This window comes from Acipenser ruthenus, chromosome 17 (genome assembly GCF_902713425.1).
Source record: "Acipenser ruthenus chromosome 17, fAciRut3.2 maternal haplotype, whole genome shotgun sequence".
Taxonomy (NCBI): domain Eukaryota; kingdom Metazoa; phylum Chordata; class Actinopteri; order Acipenseriformes; family Acipenseridae; genus Acipenser; species Acipenser ruthenus.
The window spans coordinates 4,050,648-4,069,374 of NC_081205.1; the positions used below are offsets into that span (position 1 = coordinate 4,050,648).

General features: G+C 42.2%; 1 protein-coding gene across 2 annotated transcripts; it reads right to left on the bottom strand.

The window, feature by feature from the left end:
• Positions 1-35: 35 nt before the first annotated feature.
• LOC117423580 (metalloproteinase inhibitor 2-like) lies at positions 36-17,424 on the bottom strand. Of its 2 annotated transcripts, XR_009307545.1 has the most exons (6): positions 17,013-17,424; positions 5,311-5,411; positions 5,021-5,129; positions 4,217-4,341; positions 1,537-3,854; positions 36-1,501 (listed from the first exon to the last, which is right to left on the bottom strand). XR_009307545.1 is itself a non-coding variant. In XM_034039618.3 (5 exons), the coding sequence occupies exons 1-5, from the start codon at positions 17,140-17,142 to the stop codon at positions 3,657-3,659; spliced, it is 663 nt and encodes a 220-aa protein (XP_033895509.2). In that variant the 5' UTR covers positions 17,143-17,424; the 3' UTR covers positions 36-3,656. The 2 variants fall into 2 exon arrangements, 1 of the variants encoding a protein (XP_033895509.2); XM_034039618.3 differs by having other exon boundaries at positions 36-3,854.
• Between the last annotated feature and the right edge of the window lie 1,303 nt (positions 17,425-18,727).

An 18,727-nucleotide genomic window follows, 5' to 3' on the forward strand; every position in this document is an offset into this window, starting at 1 on the left:
GAATATTGTGTATAACAAATAGACAGGGGAGCCAATTGGAGTTATTCTAACCCTTTATTGATAATACTGTATATTTTATCCATTGACTGAATGTCCACATATTAATTATACAAAGCATCAAAGACATGCACAGTCTGTTTTGCATTACATAACTTCCACGTGTTCCCAGCACAAGAAGTCTCAGACTTTACTTATCAGCAAAAAAAAAAAAAAAAAAAAAAAAAAAAAAACACACAAAAAAAGGAAATTTAAAAAAATAAAAAAAAAAAAAATCACCCAAGCTTTAAATTATGTTAGCATTTTAGGTAATATTTAATACTTGTAATGCAAATTACAAACGTAAAAAAAAAAGAAACATAAATGTAATGTAAATTGTGTTTTGTACAGGGCAGAAACATCTTTAAAATACTAGTTAATGATATCAGAGAAGCTTTTACCTGATAAAATTGAACAAACAGGCCAATTAGAATTGCAGGCTTCAAGAACCCCCTCATATGTGCCAGAATAACAGTGCCCCCTAGAGGCTAGAGAATGGTAAATGAGGGTAGAACTTCAGAATACAGGTCAATAAGACATGTAGTTACATTGTAATAATGGGTTAATTACCACAGTAACTACTGTGCAGTTCCATTGAAACCGCTCTGTGTACAACATTTGATGTTAATACATGGGAACAGCACAGTACAGGCCAATTCTGTGTAGTTGCACATGTACTCCACCAGTAGTTATCATACAAGAGCAGTGACTACTGGTAGTAACCATGCAATAACATGAAAATAACTGGGTATGTATACCACCATTTGCAAGATCTCTCTCATTTCACAATGCAAGTGTTGTTTTCAAAGGTTTTAATATGCATGTTGGCTGGGTGGGGCAGTACCTAGTAGTTTACAATAATAATAATAATAATAATAATAATAATAATAATAAAAGGTTCCTGTAAATTCTATACACAGGATGTGATGAAGATAACTTGCAAAAACTGAAACCACACATCAACACTGAACGCCTTACCCCATCTGAAGGAAATTACAATAGACAGTGCAGGATATTTAGCAACTTTCCATTTCGTACAAGTTACACTGGTGTACATCCAGTCAAGTTATAATACTTTAATTGCTGTATTATGATTATTATTGTTATTATTATGGATCATGGATTGTAAAGTAAAAAAATAAAATAAAAAAAGTCACGTAAATAAGAAATTCCCCAGTCACAGTGTTTTTAATTAGCTATAATTATTAATAGAAACAATGAACTGTGTAACAAAGTCTGGGTCACCGCCGCAATGGATAGAGAACCGCCCGATATTTACAGCCATTCAAGAGTTTATTACCTTTTGGTTTTGTTTTTTTAGGAAGCACATTAATATCACCCCGACCTAACTGTTTAAAATTAGGTTCAGAGAATAAACTCTAGAATTCTGGGGCTGTAGCAATCGGCAGTCCATTCTGACAGCCCCTCCTTCACTCTGACAGACTGTCAATGCAATTCAGCTAACCTTGAATTTAACAACAACATTTCACACACAGTGACAGCAGTTGTGTCCAGGAAGGGCTGACTGTTACTTGGAATACAAGTTTGTCCTCCCTAGTCTTGCTTTGGAGACACATTCCATATTTCAGCTTGAGATGGTGACCTAGAGCCCTGACCTAATTCAAAATGCACTACTGGAAGAAATAAAGCTATATAGTACTTAACAAAGCATTTAAAAGTACAAAATAAACACAGTTGGTAACACTTTCGTCCAATTGGACAATAACCTTTTCATAAAGGCTACATAACACTGGAAAAACTACATGCACAATCCTTCATAATCACTTTGAAAATGAGCATACCAGGCAGGCAAGAATTCAGAACACAGATCTGAAGAACACCATATTGGAGATCAAGATTTACAAATAAGTGTTGATGGCTACGAATCACAGAAATGCATCTGAGACGCTGAACTTTCAATTCCAATACTTTTGGTTTGTAAAAAAAAAAAAAACAACCTCTACAAACCCTTACATGCAGGTTACGCAAAGTCATTCTGATGGATTGTGCACATAGTTATTGTAAGCGCTACAGTTTCCAATTCAAATAAAGCGCTACCACACCATTTCTTAACAGAAAAGCAATTGAAAAAGCGCTCTTTTTCTAAATGTAAGAGGAGGATACAAACACTATTACAAAACAAAAAGAGAGAGGATTCAGTCCTCCCTGTTTGTTAACACATAGGCCTTTAGACCAAAGGGTTCTTTTGCAGCAGCTCTGTGGAAAGTGCAAATCTAGACCTAACCAAGATTAAAAACAGAAACATGAGTGTATATGCATATGAACTGTACAGCAGACAGGGATACAGCACACAGGGGTAGGGGGAGGAGGAGACAGTGAGGCAGAGAGGGAAGAGTATATAACATTTAACAGCAAGCAGATTGCTATATCGAAATCGCATAGACTGGTCATGTGGGACATTAGAAACCGCTTGGAATTAAAACAAAACTTAGGTCAAATCTCACACTGAATTGACGTAGACACCTGGTTTCATGGCACTAACCTTCGACTACATAACGTTACCTTGTGGGAGGTAGTCCAACATGCGTGGTAAAATCGGGGTCTGTGAATCCAGCCGTTAGTCTGCAGTTTATACGTTTTTATTTATTCTATTATAGAAACCCCTTTTCAGTGTTTAGTTCTGGTGGAAAGTCGTTAACATGTTTATACAACACTTACAACATTTCTAGTTGAATACGATGCTCTATACATCTGTATCGCAAGAAAATTCATGTTACAGTTTAAGAAGTACTGTATCAACATGCACAAATCCAGCAGAGCTTTCTTTCGGATGGCAATTGTAGCCGACCCCTGAAACGGTCCCAGCTTACTGGCTCATCGCAGCTCTAAATGAATGGAACTTGCTGTTTGTTCTAAATACATCTTAAATGATTCAGCACATGGCTTTCCTTCTGTGCCATTTGGAAATTCTTTCCAGACATTTTGGCTGAAATGTGCTATTACTCTGGTAAAAAGAGAAATCCCCAGTGTATGATGGGGGCTTAATCATGGATAAAGAGGCAAACAAAATAGAAACTATGCACAATATACAACATATAATTCTGGCTTTAGGGATTTTTTTTGGATACACAGGGTTATTTGGAAGCTGTGCAAAGTAATGAACCACCATGAATATCTAAAGGTTTGGTGTCACGTCATTCTGTCTCATAACCACTCGATTCCTTTCTTTTCCTAGAAACCTGTGCAGGAATGTTCTGGGAAGTCCCGCCTCTCCATTAATCTGATTGGTTTAAACTGCACGGGTAAGAGCTACAGGATATCCAGTGAGATTTGACCTCTACAGAGCTTTCAGAGCTCACTTCTGACTGGCTAAAACCCCAATTCATTTTTTGGTAGTTTTACAAAAAAATAAATGTACATTTGTCATGCTTTTATTATAAATTTAAAATCCAAGCGCTTTTGGGGCTGAAAGTGCTCTCACAGGATTGTCCCTCACAGGCTGCTGTAGTTACTGCAGCAGGCTTTCACAGGGTAACAATGTCAACACCGGACCAGTCTATATAAACGTAATTCTTATCATCATTTAATATTATCATTATTTTAGTTTCATTTATTTTTGTGCAGGCATGTCTATTGGCTAGCTGGCAGGGGGAGTCGGTCTAGGGGTCCTCGATATCCAGGAATTCCTTCTTGGGCGGGGCCACGCCACGGTACCATGCGCAGGAGCCGTCGTTCCTCTTGATGCAGGAGTAGTGCTTGGCCTGGCGCCCGTTGATGCTCTTCTCTGTCACCCAGTCTGTCCACAGGCACTCGTCCGGGGCCGTGATCATGCAGGGGATGGACGGGCAGCGAGAGATCTGCAGGGTGGAGGAGAGCGGCTCGCGTTACAAAACATTAGAAATCACATCTCAGAAATCAACCCATTATGATTTAATTTGATTTTTTTTGCACCACAGTATTCAAATATTTATAAACGTCAATGGAAAAGGGGATCAATCTGGGAATCTGAGTCCAACAGGTCAAAGGGACACATCCTGTACATAAACGCTCAATCAATCTTCAGAAGTGTGTTCCAGAGGTCATTCTTTGAAGATGTTTCGAGATTCCTTTTAAGATTAAAAGGTAGCTATGGGAGATGGGAGATGGGAGATTAGCTGGTTTTGAAGGCTCGTTTATTCAGGTCACGCAGGGCACAGCAGTGGTTTTCCAGGGGCCTTACCTTGCACTCGCAGCCCATCTGGTAGCGCTGATTCAAGCTCTTCTTCTGGGTGGCGCTCAAGGAGTCCCAGGGGATGATGAAGTCACAGAGGGTCACGTGCATCTTCTCATCACCCTCTGCCTTGCCTGCACAGCACACAAACACACAGAGAGTCAGAGCCCAGAGTCAGCGGCAAGCCCGATTCACAAAAGCAAAGAACACAGAGCCAGGAAGGGCCTGAACCTCCTGAGAATCCTAACCCAGTCTCTCACGACTGCAGAGAGAGATCTCTCTTTCTGGGGTCTCCCAACCCCCCTCTAATTCATGCCTGATGATACTGTACCGGGAAGATAGCCCAAGAAATTACAAGTCCAGACAATTTGAGCAACAAGAGACAAGAGAGAAGCATTTTTAAAGGTGTTACCCATATTATTTGAAACAATCACACACTGTAATTGAAAGTTGTTTTGATGGAGTAAAAACTGTAGATAATGAAACCCAAGTTTTTAAGATGATAGTCAAGGGATAGTGCAGTTAAAGTACTTTCTAGGATCGTCAGATTGAGGAAGCTGGAGCCATATAATACAAGCTGCCCATTTAAACCAGCGCTTCCCAACCTTTTCTTTTTTTTAACGCTGACTCGGGAGTGGTGAAGACGAGCACACGCAGTCCACCGAACCACGTGCTGTCAGCCGACCGCCTTTTTACACACTGCAGACTCACCGTGCAGCCACCTCAGAGCTACAGCGTCGGAGGACAACGTAGCTCTGGGCAGCTTACAGGCAAGCCCGCAGGCGCCCGGACAGTACTGCTCTGTCACTCTACCTGAGATCAGGTACTCCTTCTTGCCGTTGGTCTCCAGAGTCACTCCACACACTGCGGACGAAGGGGCTGTGAACACCGTCATGATGAGTTTATCAGGGCCTTTAAACATCTGTGAAGAGAAGAGCATTACAGGGTTCATGATTTCTAACCTTTTTACTCTTTTATGAGATAATGGATCTTGATCTGATTATTGATGGTCCATTTACTCCACTCCCCTCAACACCACTGGACAGTTGTGATTGGTGAAGAGACAGATCAGCCTAGTTCTGATTGGTGGATTCCTGACGTACCTTGAGCTGCTTGATCTCATACTGGATCCTCTTAATAGGATTGCCATAGATGTCGTTGCCAGAATCCACCTCTTTTCCTCCAACCACCTTCGCCCTGATAACTAAAAAAAAAATAATAATAAAGAGCAATGCAAGGTCAAAAACAGAAAAACCGGAACAAGCCAGCTTGGGTAACAACCCAATCTGGTAACCGGGTGATCTCTGCACCCCCTTTTTAAGCAATCTTCAAGAAACTATACCATCAATTTTAACATTGAAAAACAAAATTATTGTGCTGTTAAATTATTGTGCTGCATGACATATAGTAAATTGCGCAAGTACTAAGACTCAAGGGTAGCGATTAAAACCAGGGATGGAAATAAGACTCCCGTTGCATAGCAGTTTGATCCATTCCTGGTTTTGCTACAAGTTTAATAAGACACACCTGAGCTTGTGTCCTATATACACTGTGGCTAAATAATCATGCATTAAAACCTGGAATGATGTGTGAGGCAAGAAGGTCTAAAGACTAGTGTGACATGCTGGTGCAGCTTAGATAGAGTCAAAGACTCTTGCTGCTGCATTTTGAGCAAGTTACAGTAACAGTGTGCTGTGCATGTGCTATTCCCCTGGGCTAACAGGAGACACGAAATTCAGTGCTTGTGTCACTTCCTCACATTTGCACAAGGCTGACACACGTCTCCCCAACCCTCACAGTGCAGTCACCAGGAGCGCACACAAAAAAGAGAAAGACAATGAAACACTGGCTATTGCCATAGAGATTTGATCTGAAAAACACGAGGCTGCATAGAGATATACATGTACATGCGTCAGTGTGGCACTGGGGTGAATTATCTGCCTGGATCGGAACTCTTTGGAATTCATTGTCTCCAAACATAAAAACAGCCTCTTCACAATACCTTTTTAGACATTATTTGAAATCTGACCAGAGCTGTACGTTCTGTAAATGCTGACTATGACTGGGATGATTTTAATGGCTTTCTGCCATATTTCGGATGACTGGTTTTATGATCGTTTTAAGTGGTTTTGCCCTGTTTGAATGACTTGCCATTGATTTTATATTGTTATTTCTTGCCAGGATCCCCTTGTAAATGAGATGTATGTCTCAAGGGCTCTATCCTGGTTAAATAAATACATTTGATTGATACAGCAGCGTGCGTTGATGTGAATAAGGACTGCAAGCAGTGAATTCATATTTTGTTGGAATGAGATTCCCATCAGAACAGCTGACGTGTAGCTTGTTCAAGGCCGACGCACTACAGTTCGCTGGAACTTTTTTAAAATGTTATTTTTTGTTCTATTTCGGAAAGCCTGAAATCAGGAGGTTTGGGGAAAGGCTGGCAGCAGACTAAAGTAAGCTCTCCACTGCTGCCAGAAAACAACTGGAGAACCTTTTTATGCATCCCAGATTACTGCCGACTCAGTCAATCACTGCTAATTACTCAGGATCACAGGAGCAAAAGAAAACACACAGCGGCCCAACGAAAAGACGCTTTTTAAAGATGCAAATGCATGACTCATTTGAGGGTGCCATTCCCTTAGGCTCCAGGCAGTGGCACTACAGCAAGTTACAGGAGTCTAGATTTACAGATGGAATGCTGGAGGCAATGCTTTTTTCCACATTCAGCTGCTGCTTCCAATTTAAAATCTGAGGCACATAAAAAAAAAAAAGACTAAATCAGGAGCAGATGAAATTCAATGAAAAAAAAAAAAACAGATGATATGTGAACATGGATTTAGTTTAAAATAAAAAAAAACCTGACAACTCCCCCACACACTATACTGGCAGCTGTGAGCAACAGGAGTTTTGAAAGACTTTGTATTTTAAAGATTCAGTCTCATCCCTTTTCTCAATCATCGAGACTAAACGAACCTCTAAAACCCTTTGTGGGAGTGTCTGACAAAGCATTTGGCACAAAGACAGGACAAGCACTAAAAGCATTTACAAAAGGGGGTGTATAAAATTCAAAACATGACTTTTCTTTCAGGTCCAGGACATAAAAAAGGCTATTGGAAGGCAGTTTTCGAACCAAATGTACACTGTATGTACAGCGTGTTTATTGACCTTTTTGTACATCATTGCAAAATATAAGTGTGTTACGAAATCTTCAGTGAACATATACAGACACATTTCTGGGCGAATCTGCTATGCAACAGGAGTCTTATTTCCCTGCCTGTAGCAGTCAGACACAGCGAGGCAGCCGCAGGGATGCTAGTCTGTGAACGCAGGTAATTACTGCAGCCCCTGTGGTCAGTCCCAGCAGCCTGCATCGTCACAGCCACTGTTTATCTAGGTCAGATGGAGCTTGTACAACTTCCTTCACCCCCTTAGTCTGCCAGCAGTGCTTTCCGGTTCTGGGCTGGGTTGCAGTGCTAAACAAATTTTAGTATATCAGGTTTTTAAAGAGACAATATATACCAGACTTGACTTCCCAGTGTCGTTAACAATTTCAAATCTCCATTCAGTGTGGTAAAAGGAGCCCCTTACAGGAGTATAGTGTTCTAGTTCCATGTGCAGTCTACTCTAGACACCAATTATACACTATTATTTGAAATAACTGAGTCATCTCAGCATTGTGTGTTTATACACAAAGCTGTAATCTAAAATCATAGCTTCTGCTGAACACATTCCAGTCTGAAAGGATTTGATTTTCTTCAATGGCACCTCTGGCATGCTACATCCCATGGAAGTGGTGCCTGGAAATACCCCACTAGACCACACTGCTGCCCAGTCCCTCAGCTCTAACCACTAGGCCACACTGTCACCTTGTCATGAGTTCTAAACATTAGGCCATACTGGTTTCCAGTGCTTTCAGCTCTAAATCACCAGACCACACAACCTCCCTGTCCCTCAGCTTTGAGTAAGTCACCAGAAATCTACAGCATCACAAGTCCAACCATGAGAAATAGCAGAGCTGATATTGGTGCCAAAGGTTTAGAGATCTTCCAAAAACGCATTCCCTTTCAATTCTATTTTTCCAGATGCTCAGTACAGGAACTCAAGAGTACACTGTGTTTAGAACAAGGAGGCGAGAACTGCACAGGACTGCAGTCCAAAAAACTAAAGGCAAAGCGAAAAAGCACATGACTGGCATAGGAGACCAAATAAATCATTTTAACATGCAGCAGCAGGAGGCCAATCTGTATAGTTTTAATAGGAGACCTTAATGACTGCTGGCAAGGACTGAAGAGCGCTCAGTAGTTACCCTCAGACCAGCACTGTGTCCTAAAGCAAAACGTCAAGCAATGAGGTCACACAGAATCAAAGCACTGTTTTATCCAAGAACACGAAAATGCGGGCAGTGTTTTGAACAAGATTTTGATGCGTGTTTGTGAGGAGCAGAAGCTGCTGGTTTTAATTGAATCTTCACATTACCCCTCAATAAAAGTAAAGATTTCTCCAGACAAACCCCATTAGAATGGAAGAACGGAAAACAACCTATAAAAGTTAAATTAAAAAAATGGTGGGGAGAAGCTGGCGTGAACCAACAAACATATTCACGGAGTGACACTCGAAATGCAAAACAGGACTACAGTAACATGCATACACAAATATATATATCATAATCTATCTACAGATAGATTATGAAAAGACAAGCAAAAAACTGAAGATCTCTAACACAACAGTGGGACGAGTAATACATGTTGCTAGTGCTTGTAAGAGGCAAGAAACTGATTTTAAAATCCATTCAAAAACATGGTTCTTCCTTCTGCCTGTTTTGGGGGTTCTGTTCTGTCTGCAGATTGATGGCATTTCTGATGATCATAATCTTCAGGATGTGCTCTTCAATTTCAACCTGCATAATGAGTGCAAGCTACAATGGGGATTACCAGCCTGCTGCACCATATTCACAACCTCAACCCCCTGGAAAGTCATTCATCCTCCAGTGTAACGTGGTCTATTGTGTTGTGGAAGAGGTATCGGATGCATGTGCAGTTGGGTCACATTTGTTTAAAAGGAAACGCAGTGAAGGCGGCACCGGCCAAAACGTTTGCCTGCTTGGTTGTTGCAGGTTCTCTGTAAACCTCACTGTTGATTTGAGGGATGGAAAGAAGACTCCCATTGCACAGCAGTTTGATCCATTCCTGGTTTTACTAGGAGTTTAATAAGACACACCTGAGCTTGCTAGCTGTACACTGTGGTTAAACAAGCTTGTAGTAAAACCTGGAACGGGTCTAACTTATTCCCTCTCTCTCATACTCCTTTTACAGATCAACTTGCAGAGAATGTCATGTTTTATATGAGCAGGCCTCAATTATCTTACACCCCTCTTTCTAGATTTCAGTTACCACGTGTCCAGATGGAAATCAAATGAATAAATAATATGCTTTAGAAAAGGTGGCAGGATCCTATTAGCATGTTTTCAAAATGAGGAGTGCGCTGTCCCAGCAGTCCTCCTGAGCCTACTTGAAAGATGAAGCCTCCTTCCCAGGAGAACACGATGGCTCCTCCAGCCCGAGACAACACTTTACACAAAACATCCCATTAAAACATGCTTGCCATTTGCTGCTGCTTCAAAACAAAACAGATACCACGCTGGCACTGAAAGAAAAATATGCTAAAGTCGGCAGCAAATGTTCCTTGCCTAAAGCAATGAGGACATGCAACACGACCTAGCGGTTAAAGCAGTGGTTTGAGCATAACAAAATATTAAAGGAAGTTTAGCCTATTAGGACATCTTCATCCCAACCCCTGAAGGTGCTCCTAAAATAATACTGAAAATGTACACTGTATGGGATCCTTGAACGCATTCTTCAACATAAAACACTATCTATGAAAAAGCTTTCCTATATGTCGTCAATGTTGCTTGACCATCAAAAGGTCTTGTGCTTACCATTATGATGTTCTGATCCAATGATAAAGCTGCATTTTAGTGGAGTGGGAGTGGGAGGTAGTAAAACCATCACACCATTTGTCACAACTGGCAATCTCCGCTTGGGAGAAGCCCAAGGTCTGAATGGCAAGGTCATGAATGAGATGCTTTGAATCTATGTGGGTAGAAGCTCATAGTCCAATCTGCCCAGTACAGGCCCACATGATCATGAGCAATAAAAATACATAAAGGGGTGTGGACCAGTTCTTTGGGGTGAGGCAGGGATGACGGCTGCTCTCTGCTGCCCGTGGGAAAGCAGGACAGGCCACTTGCAGCCACAATAAGGAAACCCACCGTGTCGCCGCCTCCAGCCACACTGACTCACTGCCTTTTATCTGGACTGGCTCACAGTCACGGTTAAAAGGAAAAGGCAGAGGCCCTGGGGAGCTGTGGCTGATAAAAAGAAGCACACACAGTAGATCCTGCCTTGAATGCAGGATGCGCCCTATAGCCTGGAGATCGCAGGTTCAAATCCAGGCAATGTCATTGCCGACCGTGACCGGGGGTTCCCAGGGGGTGGTACACAATTGGCCGAGCGCCCCCCGGGTAGGGAGGGCTTAGGTCGGCAGGGCAATCCACGGTTCACCGCACACCAGCGACCCCTGTGGCTGCGGAGCCACTCAGATCTGTGCTGTCCTCCGGCACTATAGGTCTGGTGGCTTCGCTGTGGATCCGCAGTGAGAAAAATGACGGATTGGCAGGAACACGTTTCGGAGGACGCGTGTTTCAGCCTCCGTTTCTCGAGTCGTCGGGGGGTTGCAGCGGTGAACCAGGATAAAAATAATAATTGGGCATTCCAAATTGGGTAGAAAACCGGAGTAAAAACCATTGGTGACGATTACATTTAAAAATAAATAAATAAATAAATAAATCTGAACTATGTATAAACACAGCGAGTAAAAGCATTGCATCAGTGTGTGGATGAATCTATTGGGGTTTGTTTAAACTGTACAGCTGTGCTGCCTTCATAGATCAACCCCATGAAGCACCAGACAATTTGTAGGAAGGAGACCAGCTGCATTACAGGCGGCTTCGATCTGGCCTTGAATGCCCAGGGACCAAGTGGACGTACCCAGGAGGCGGGTTCAGATGGAGGGAGGAAGGAGTACAGCACAACCCGACATAGAGTTGCTTACACAAAAAAATCTACACAGCTGATGCACAAATCAAGATCTTCTCAATTTATTGTCCACCTAGTTAAAATGAATATTTCAGGGCTGGAAATAAGACTCCTGTTGCATAGCAGTTTCACCCATTCCAGATTTTTAATACAAGCTTGATCAGCCCCAGTGCATAGGTAACAAGCTCAGGTATGTCATCCTAAACTCATAGTGAAACCAGGAGTTTGCAATGGGAGTCTTATTTCCATCCCTGTATTTTCATTAGATTTTAGGGGGGCTAGGTCTTTACATCCACACAAGGATGCAATCCTTATGCCCTAACTGTAGTCTCATGGGTCCCTACAGTAGAACTGTTCTCTACATCATGTTGAACTGCATAGGTTATATTAACTCTCGTGACAAATGCGGTTCCTGATCTGCTTGTTAACACAATTGATTCTGTGTAAAAATAAACACAAACGATCAGCATCATACAAGAAAAATACCATCTAATTCTAATATCGCTAAGGAATCTGTATGGAAACATCCCCCCCCCCCCGCCCCCGCCCTTGATTATCCTCACCAGGGTACAGCGAGCTCAGCGCTGGCACAGACCTGGGTCCCGTGCTCCAGCAGCAGCAGCTGCCAGATTGCTTGGGATTCAGCAGCATGATTGTTTTGACTGTACAGTCCAGACTAAACGCAGCATGCTGCGCAATTCTGATAGCATCGGGTAATGAACCCAGCTAGCAGATCAAAAACAACACAGCATCCGGGCTCTAGAAACACAGGAAAATCTCTCATCAAGGTAGACGCTACGAATGCTGGTTTAACAGTTTACACTCCAGTCTCTTCCCAGCAGAGCTGAGGAAATCTCATCCCCTTTAAGGAACTAGGCATTTTTAAAGACCATTGCAAGAATTTCCGGCCTGAAATTGTGCTGTCAGGAATGGGTTTATCGTGTTTGATTCCCGTTACAGTGCAGACCCCTCTGTGAGACCAAGCTGAAGCAATATGCCTGTTTTGCAAGTCTTGCCCCATTGCACAGACGTGTCACCATCAAGCCACGTTTCAACATCGGAAGTTACAAAACCAGCCAGGAAAGAGGACTTGAGATTTGGTAACATTACATTAACCCTTTAATGACCACCGCCCAGTTTCCATAGAAAAAGCACCTTGGTTTGTTTCTTTGAAGGTTGTATTTGAAGCTGCGATCAGTTCTGTTGTTGCTTGTAGTGCGTATTCAACCGTTACTTTATGTAATGTATTCGCACCTTGAGATCAGTGAAGGATGAACTTTTGGTATTCCTTTTAGTCATCTACAATCAGGAGGGGCAGTGAGCACTCTTCTGTGGAGCTCTGCATTTCTCCACTTAGAGATCTGATTTAACTTCCTGCTGCGGACCAGAGAAGCCAGAATGTGGGATTGAATCCAATCTCTCTGGGAGCTAACAACAACCCGACACATTACAGCAATTTCACCAATCCCAGGTTTCAGTATGTACTTGATTAGCCTCAGTGTATAGGTAACAAGCTCAGGTGTGCCTGATTAAAAACCAGGAATGGATTAAACTGCTGTGCAACAGGAGTCTTATTTCCATCCCTGTGCCATTATACTGCTTTGTCAGACAAGAAAATACTGGTTTGAAGTGAAAGCCTCTTTGTCTTTATTTTTTCCGAGACACCAGCCATAAATGACAAAGGCTTGGCTATTAAAAAAAGAACACAAACACAATACTTAAACCACCAGTTTGTCATTTTTAATCCAGTGCGGTTAGGAGGCCTGGAATAAACAGTAGACAGGATAAGTAACCAAGATATCTTCACAAACCCACAGCACGTAAGCTTTGCATTTGTGGCTTATGTTTATACCCAAAGATGGTCTCCTTGCAATACAAGCCAACTGTTTATTTGGACCGGTCAAGCTTCCCTTTTTTACATTGTAAGCATTGAACCAACTATGACCCAAAACACAGACTTCCCAGAATGGAATATTGATTCCTGGAGATGACAACATGTCAGCTCCTCTGATCAGAAGAAAATCCTGCCTCAATAATTCTTAAATAAAGTTTTAGTTTTCTCCCAAGTGGAGTTTGGATAATTGGATATCAACTGTATTTGCCCCTCCCGCATCCCTGTACATTGGGTACTTTTGCAGGCTGCAAGAAAAACTGCAAGATCATGAGAAACACAAGGGCGACTCCCTCCAAACCAGACAGGGAGCCAACCACAGTCAGGACAGAGTGCTCTCTAATGAGCAGAAGCCTCCAGGGAAGCCCTTTCATGTGCTGGAGCCTCCCTCTGATTGCGTGCCAGTGATACAATGGCACAGTCACACAGAGATACCGCCATGGAGGTTAAAGTTTATCATCTCCTTTATGTGCTTCTGACTCACAGCTGGCAAACTGCGTACATGTGTAAGACCAATAGGGGTCAATTCCTGGGACCTTCAGGTTAGCAGGTATGGAGGGGCAACTATGCGATGAACAAGCAGTGATGAAGAGTCATCAGGTATCAAAGTTAAATGATGCAATTAAGGGCTTTGGATTCCATTTAACATCCAAAGATATCTGAACTTTAACATAGAACCAGATCAGAAAATTCATCATTGAGAAGGCCTCCAAACTGAGGGGTTTTTTTCTGTTATATCGTTATGCACAACAATTACACTGTACACACAATGGCAAAGGCTCAACAACAAGATTCTAAACATTAAACACATGGTTAGCAAATAAACGCTAAACTACTAACAACCCCAATCTCAATAAAAGCCACTATTGCACCATCACAGATAAATCAGCTATGAAAAAGTTAACTGCTGTGGCCACAAACGTATTATAAATAAAGAGCCTGGGAAACCATGTGAGCGAGTCATGTGCAGGATGTCTCATCATTACAAAGTGTCAGGAAGACTGCTATCCATCACAGGGCGGGTCTGTGGTCACTGTGTGACTAAGTCTCCACACTATGCAAATCTGCCCTCTAGTACAGAAAGAGGAGTGCTGCTACACACAGTTTACCAAAGTGCTTTCCAATTAAATGGCAATGAATATAATGTGGTTCAGAAGTCTCTATATCTGTGGATATCAAAGCATCAAAGCACTCTCAGCAAACAAATGCATCTACAAAGCACTGCCCCATACAGTACAAGGAACTCATCTGCCTTTTTATTTAAACTTTAGCTTAGCAATTTGCACAGCACTGCAATACAGTAAACGCGCACCAATGCAGAGAGTCCCCTTGCATGGAGTGGGAACCCCATGACTGACCTGCCCACATATGGGATATTAATCTCATTAGAGGTGACCACCCAAGTGACTCTCACTTGGTTGCCTTTCATAAGTGCTACCTACTTACTCAAACCATTTCCCAAGCAGTGTGAAAGCAACATTCAAATGCCAATTCCAAAGATACCACTCTGGACACATCATGCAAACAGTTGTTGGGACTGTGGTACAGTATACAGGATGCTTGGGTTATTAATAGAACAGTTATTTCAAACTTTTCAATGACTTTGTCTCTGGTAACTTCTTCACAACGTGTTTGTCCTGAAGTAATAACTGTGACCTGGGAATGGCTTCCAATCAGGAGCCCTGAACTCAGTGATGACTCCTCTGGAAGCACAGGCAGCACAGGTAAGAAACAGAGACAAGTCTGCAATACCTGTCCTCGCTTTTCTTCCAAACTCCAGTTTGCCATGATGTGCATTTCTTTCAAACCCAAATTCAATGAAGGTAAGACTTTTATTTATTTTTTTAGATATAGTTTATGTAAACTTAAAAACACACACACACACACCAAGGTATAAAATAGAATAGGCCACTGCCTTGTTCCAGCTGTGACTGCATCTGGATCAACATCTGGCAAGCGCTGTTCCCATTGCAGTGGCTCTGAACTGGGCAAGGAAGCCCCAGTGGGACGCATCCTAACATTCCTGCATGGCTCGGGGATTGGCAGCCTCTTCACTTCCAGGGCTCTGCATTTTTCCAATCACATTGCCTGTAGTAAACAGCATACCAGCCACTTCTTCCCACATAAACATCTGATAATTAGCCCCCGAGCACTGCGGGGCAAACCAGTGCACATGCTTTGGGGGGGGGGGGGGGGGGGGGGGCATGTTTATTCACTGCCAAGAAATGTCAATTTAAACCCAAAGCACTGATGCCGGGCATTATTAGGCACTGTTCTGAACTGTACAGGAAGAAAAAAAAACCATCTTCATGAGTTCTTATAGTTCTTATATATAGTAAAATAAAAATAAAAAAATGCTTGTATATTTAGGCTTTGCAAGCAATGATATGGACCCCTAATCATCTGTGCAACTTGGGTGCACCAGCTGCAGATATACAAAGCATGCATGAGGAGTGTTTCAGCAGCACACACACTAAACCCCTCAGGGTTATTGGGTACTGAAGTCATTGAGACAAGCTCTACAGAGAGCTCAGCTGTGAATCAGGTGCATTCTTGATACAGCTACATTTCCCTGCCTGTTCACCCCACCCTGGATTATTGCTGGGATGAAGCTGACATTTTGAAAGTCTTGCAAATATCTTGCTTGGACACGCCCACTTTCCAGGAAGGGACGGAGACCCTCCCTCAGTGTGGCTCGTGATAACACCTGCTCTGTGTAGAAGAACAATGGAATCTCATACTTAAACGAGTAAATACATGTTATTACCGAGCTTATTAGCTGTAACAGCATCACTGGCCGCTCTTTAGATATTTCAAAGACAGCGCTATAGGCGACAGCCTGCTGCTGCTACCTGGTACTTGGATAATAATTGCATGTTTTGGTAGTAGCAACTCTCTATCTCTCTCTCTCCCATGGTCAAGTTGCAATCAGATCCACAGCAAAGGCAATAAGTGTTTATATTTTGTAATATTGTGAAAATATCGGGAAAGCTACTTCTTAAAACAAACACAAAACAACATCCAAACACTTGACTGGGAGGGGTTGAGTGTGTATATTACAGAAGATGAACAGCGTCGAGTCATGATGACTGGATGACGGTGAGGAGGCGAGGAGGCGTTGGCTGGAGGCAGGCTATATATAATTTTTTTTACAACAGATATAGTCCTTGAGTGCAGAAAGTGTTACACAACAACAACTAAACTGCTTGCCTCTGTGTAACAGCTTTACCCAGTCGGCTACATTGTATAGGTAGATTGCAACAGTGTAATTTGTGGTAAAGAATTACACACACTTGTCATTTGTAGATTAATTCATTTTTAAAAAGAGGACAAGAGGTCTGCATTTAATCAAAAGCAGTTGTTACAGGGGAGCTGCGACGTGTTAGCCTTACAAAGTGTAACTAGTTCTTATTTCAGAATCTTCAAAATAATAAGAATTAAAAAAAATAAATAAATAAACTTTAGCGTGCACGTCTCAGCTGTTCTGATACATCAAGTTTTTTCACAGAACAAAATGTTCTGTTTTCTGTGATGCAATTAAATAGAGAAATCAAACGGCAACCTTTGTTTTGCATTTTAACTAAAGACTTGCACTGATATGCACTGCAGAGAGCAGGGAAAAGATTTCAGCTGTAAAAGGTCAAAATCTGGTTTGTGTTATTTTTTTTTTTGGAGAATTGTCAACTCGCTAAATAATATCCCTTTTCAAACGCAGATACTGCATTTGCACATTTGCAATGCGACACAATACAATTAATACAATGATCAAAGAAGAAAAATGTGCAATATATATCAATAAAAAGTAGCGTTTTCTTACCTACATCTGCATTGCAAAAAGCCTGTTGTGGGTGGATTGGGGAGCAACTGCAGGCTTCGGCGATGTGTTCCACCCGCCAGAGCAGAAGCAAGATGAGCGTGGCAAAGAAACTGCTAACTGGACAACTCATTGTGTCTCGACGCTTTTATTCTTTTTTTTTAAACGCACAAAACAATTAACTCACAGAACAGAAGAGCTTCGACAATGAGAATAGCGATGACCCACGTTCTTACTGAGCGCCGCGCAGCAGTTGAGAGCGCGTGTAAGTAAGTAGTGATGCGTGTGCTTTTCTTTCAAGAAAATTCGATCCAAAAACCCACTCGAACGGAGTCTAGTGAGTGTATCTGTCTCCCTCTCTCAGGCTTCCTCCTACCACTGCCTTCTATGGCTCTGTTTTCTTCCTTTCGCTGAGATCAGCCTCATTTTTATGGCTGCCCGTTTTCTGGAGCTCCGCCCCCCCATCAGGAATGGAGCCTAGATCACCTCTCGGTTTTTTTTAGCTCATTTTCACACACATGCATGCTTACTGCACATTAATCTATTTGTTTTGCAGGATAATTAGCCCTATTCGACCCACGCTAGGTATTACTGTAAGCAGAGCAGTGAAACAGATGTCTTTCTGTGGTGGGTGGTTTTACTGGGTTTGAGGGGGCTGTGTTACTTTCAATGGCATTCAGATGCTTTCTTCTTACATTTTTTCATCATTTTTTTTTTTAAAAACAGACTTTTACTCACTTAAACCCTTTGGCTGAGTGTCATGTTCAATTTTCTTCCAAATTTAAATTCATTTGGTTTGTGTCTGCTACATTATTCCATAGCTTTTTATGCACTCTGCTTGAAATCATTCCATTTTGACAGCTGCTGATTATACTAATAGCATTTTACAATTAAGCCAAAAAAACCAAAACATATTCTATAGGCCAGGTCTTCTTGGCTTTTCACCTTGAAAACGTACCTGTTGCATGCATATTTCCGTTCTCTCTCATTAAACCACATCAGAGTTGCAGATTTGGGCTTTAGTTTGTAGCACTGATAAAAAAAACCTCTTATCTCATACTCTCTGTCATGCTGTGTTTGTGTTGCCATTCAGTTTCCCAGCATTGTGGTGGTAATCCTGGGTTTCCTCGGGCTGTAGTATCATGAAAAAAATGATTGCCATGACCTACCATCACAGCATGCACATGACATTCACCCCACATTCTGCTACTCTCACTAACTTTAGCAAATGAGGGTTACATTGGATAAGAACTGCTGTTTTTTTAAGCTATGCAAATATCTAAGTGGCATGCATCTGTATGTACAGTGCATTGCCAGGGATGTGCATCACCTTCGGGGGATAGAATATACACAGAGCCCCCAGTAAACCCTAGTCCTGATCTTTTAGCTGGTGCATTAAAGTTGTGTTTCATGGAGGAGCAAGCAAAATGGGGGGAGATCTGCTGTCTGAACCCTTGTGTATGCTGTAGTGCTTGTGTAACAGGCGTTGTTATGCACTGTCCACCATCGGTTCGCCCCCACCCTCTGCCCCGTTACATTTGCCCCAGCGTCACACACTGTGAGTCACAGACCGAGCTGGGATCCTAGCCTGGTGCTCATTCCTCTGCATGCAGTGGAGACCCGACACCACAGAGCAGAGCAGCAGTAGCAAACGAGATGACATCACCAAATTATCCAGCCTACAGGATTCAGTCTGGCTTCAATTCTGGACAACAGCA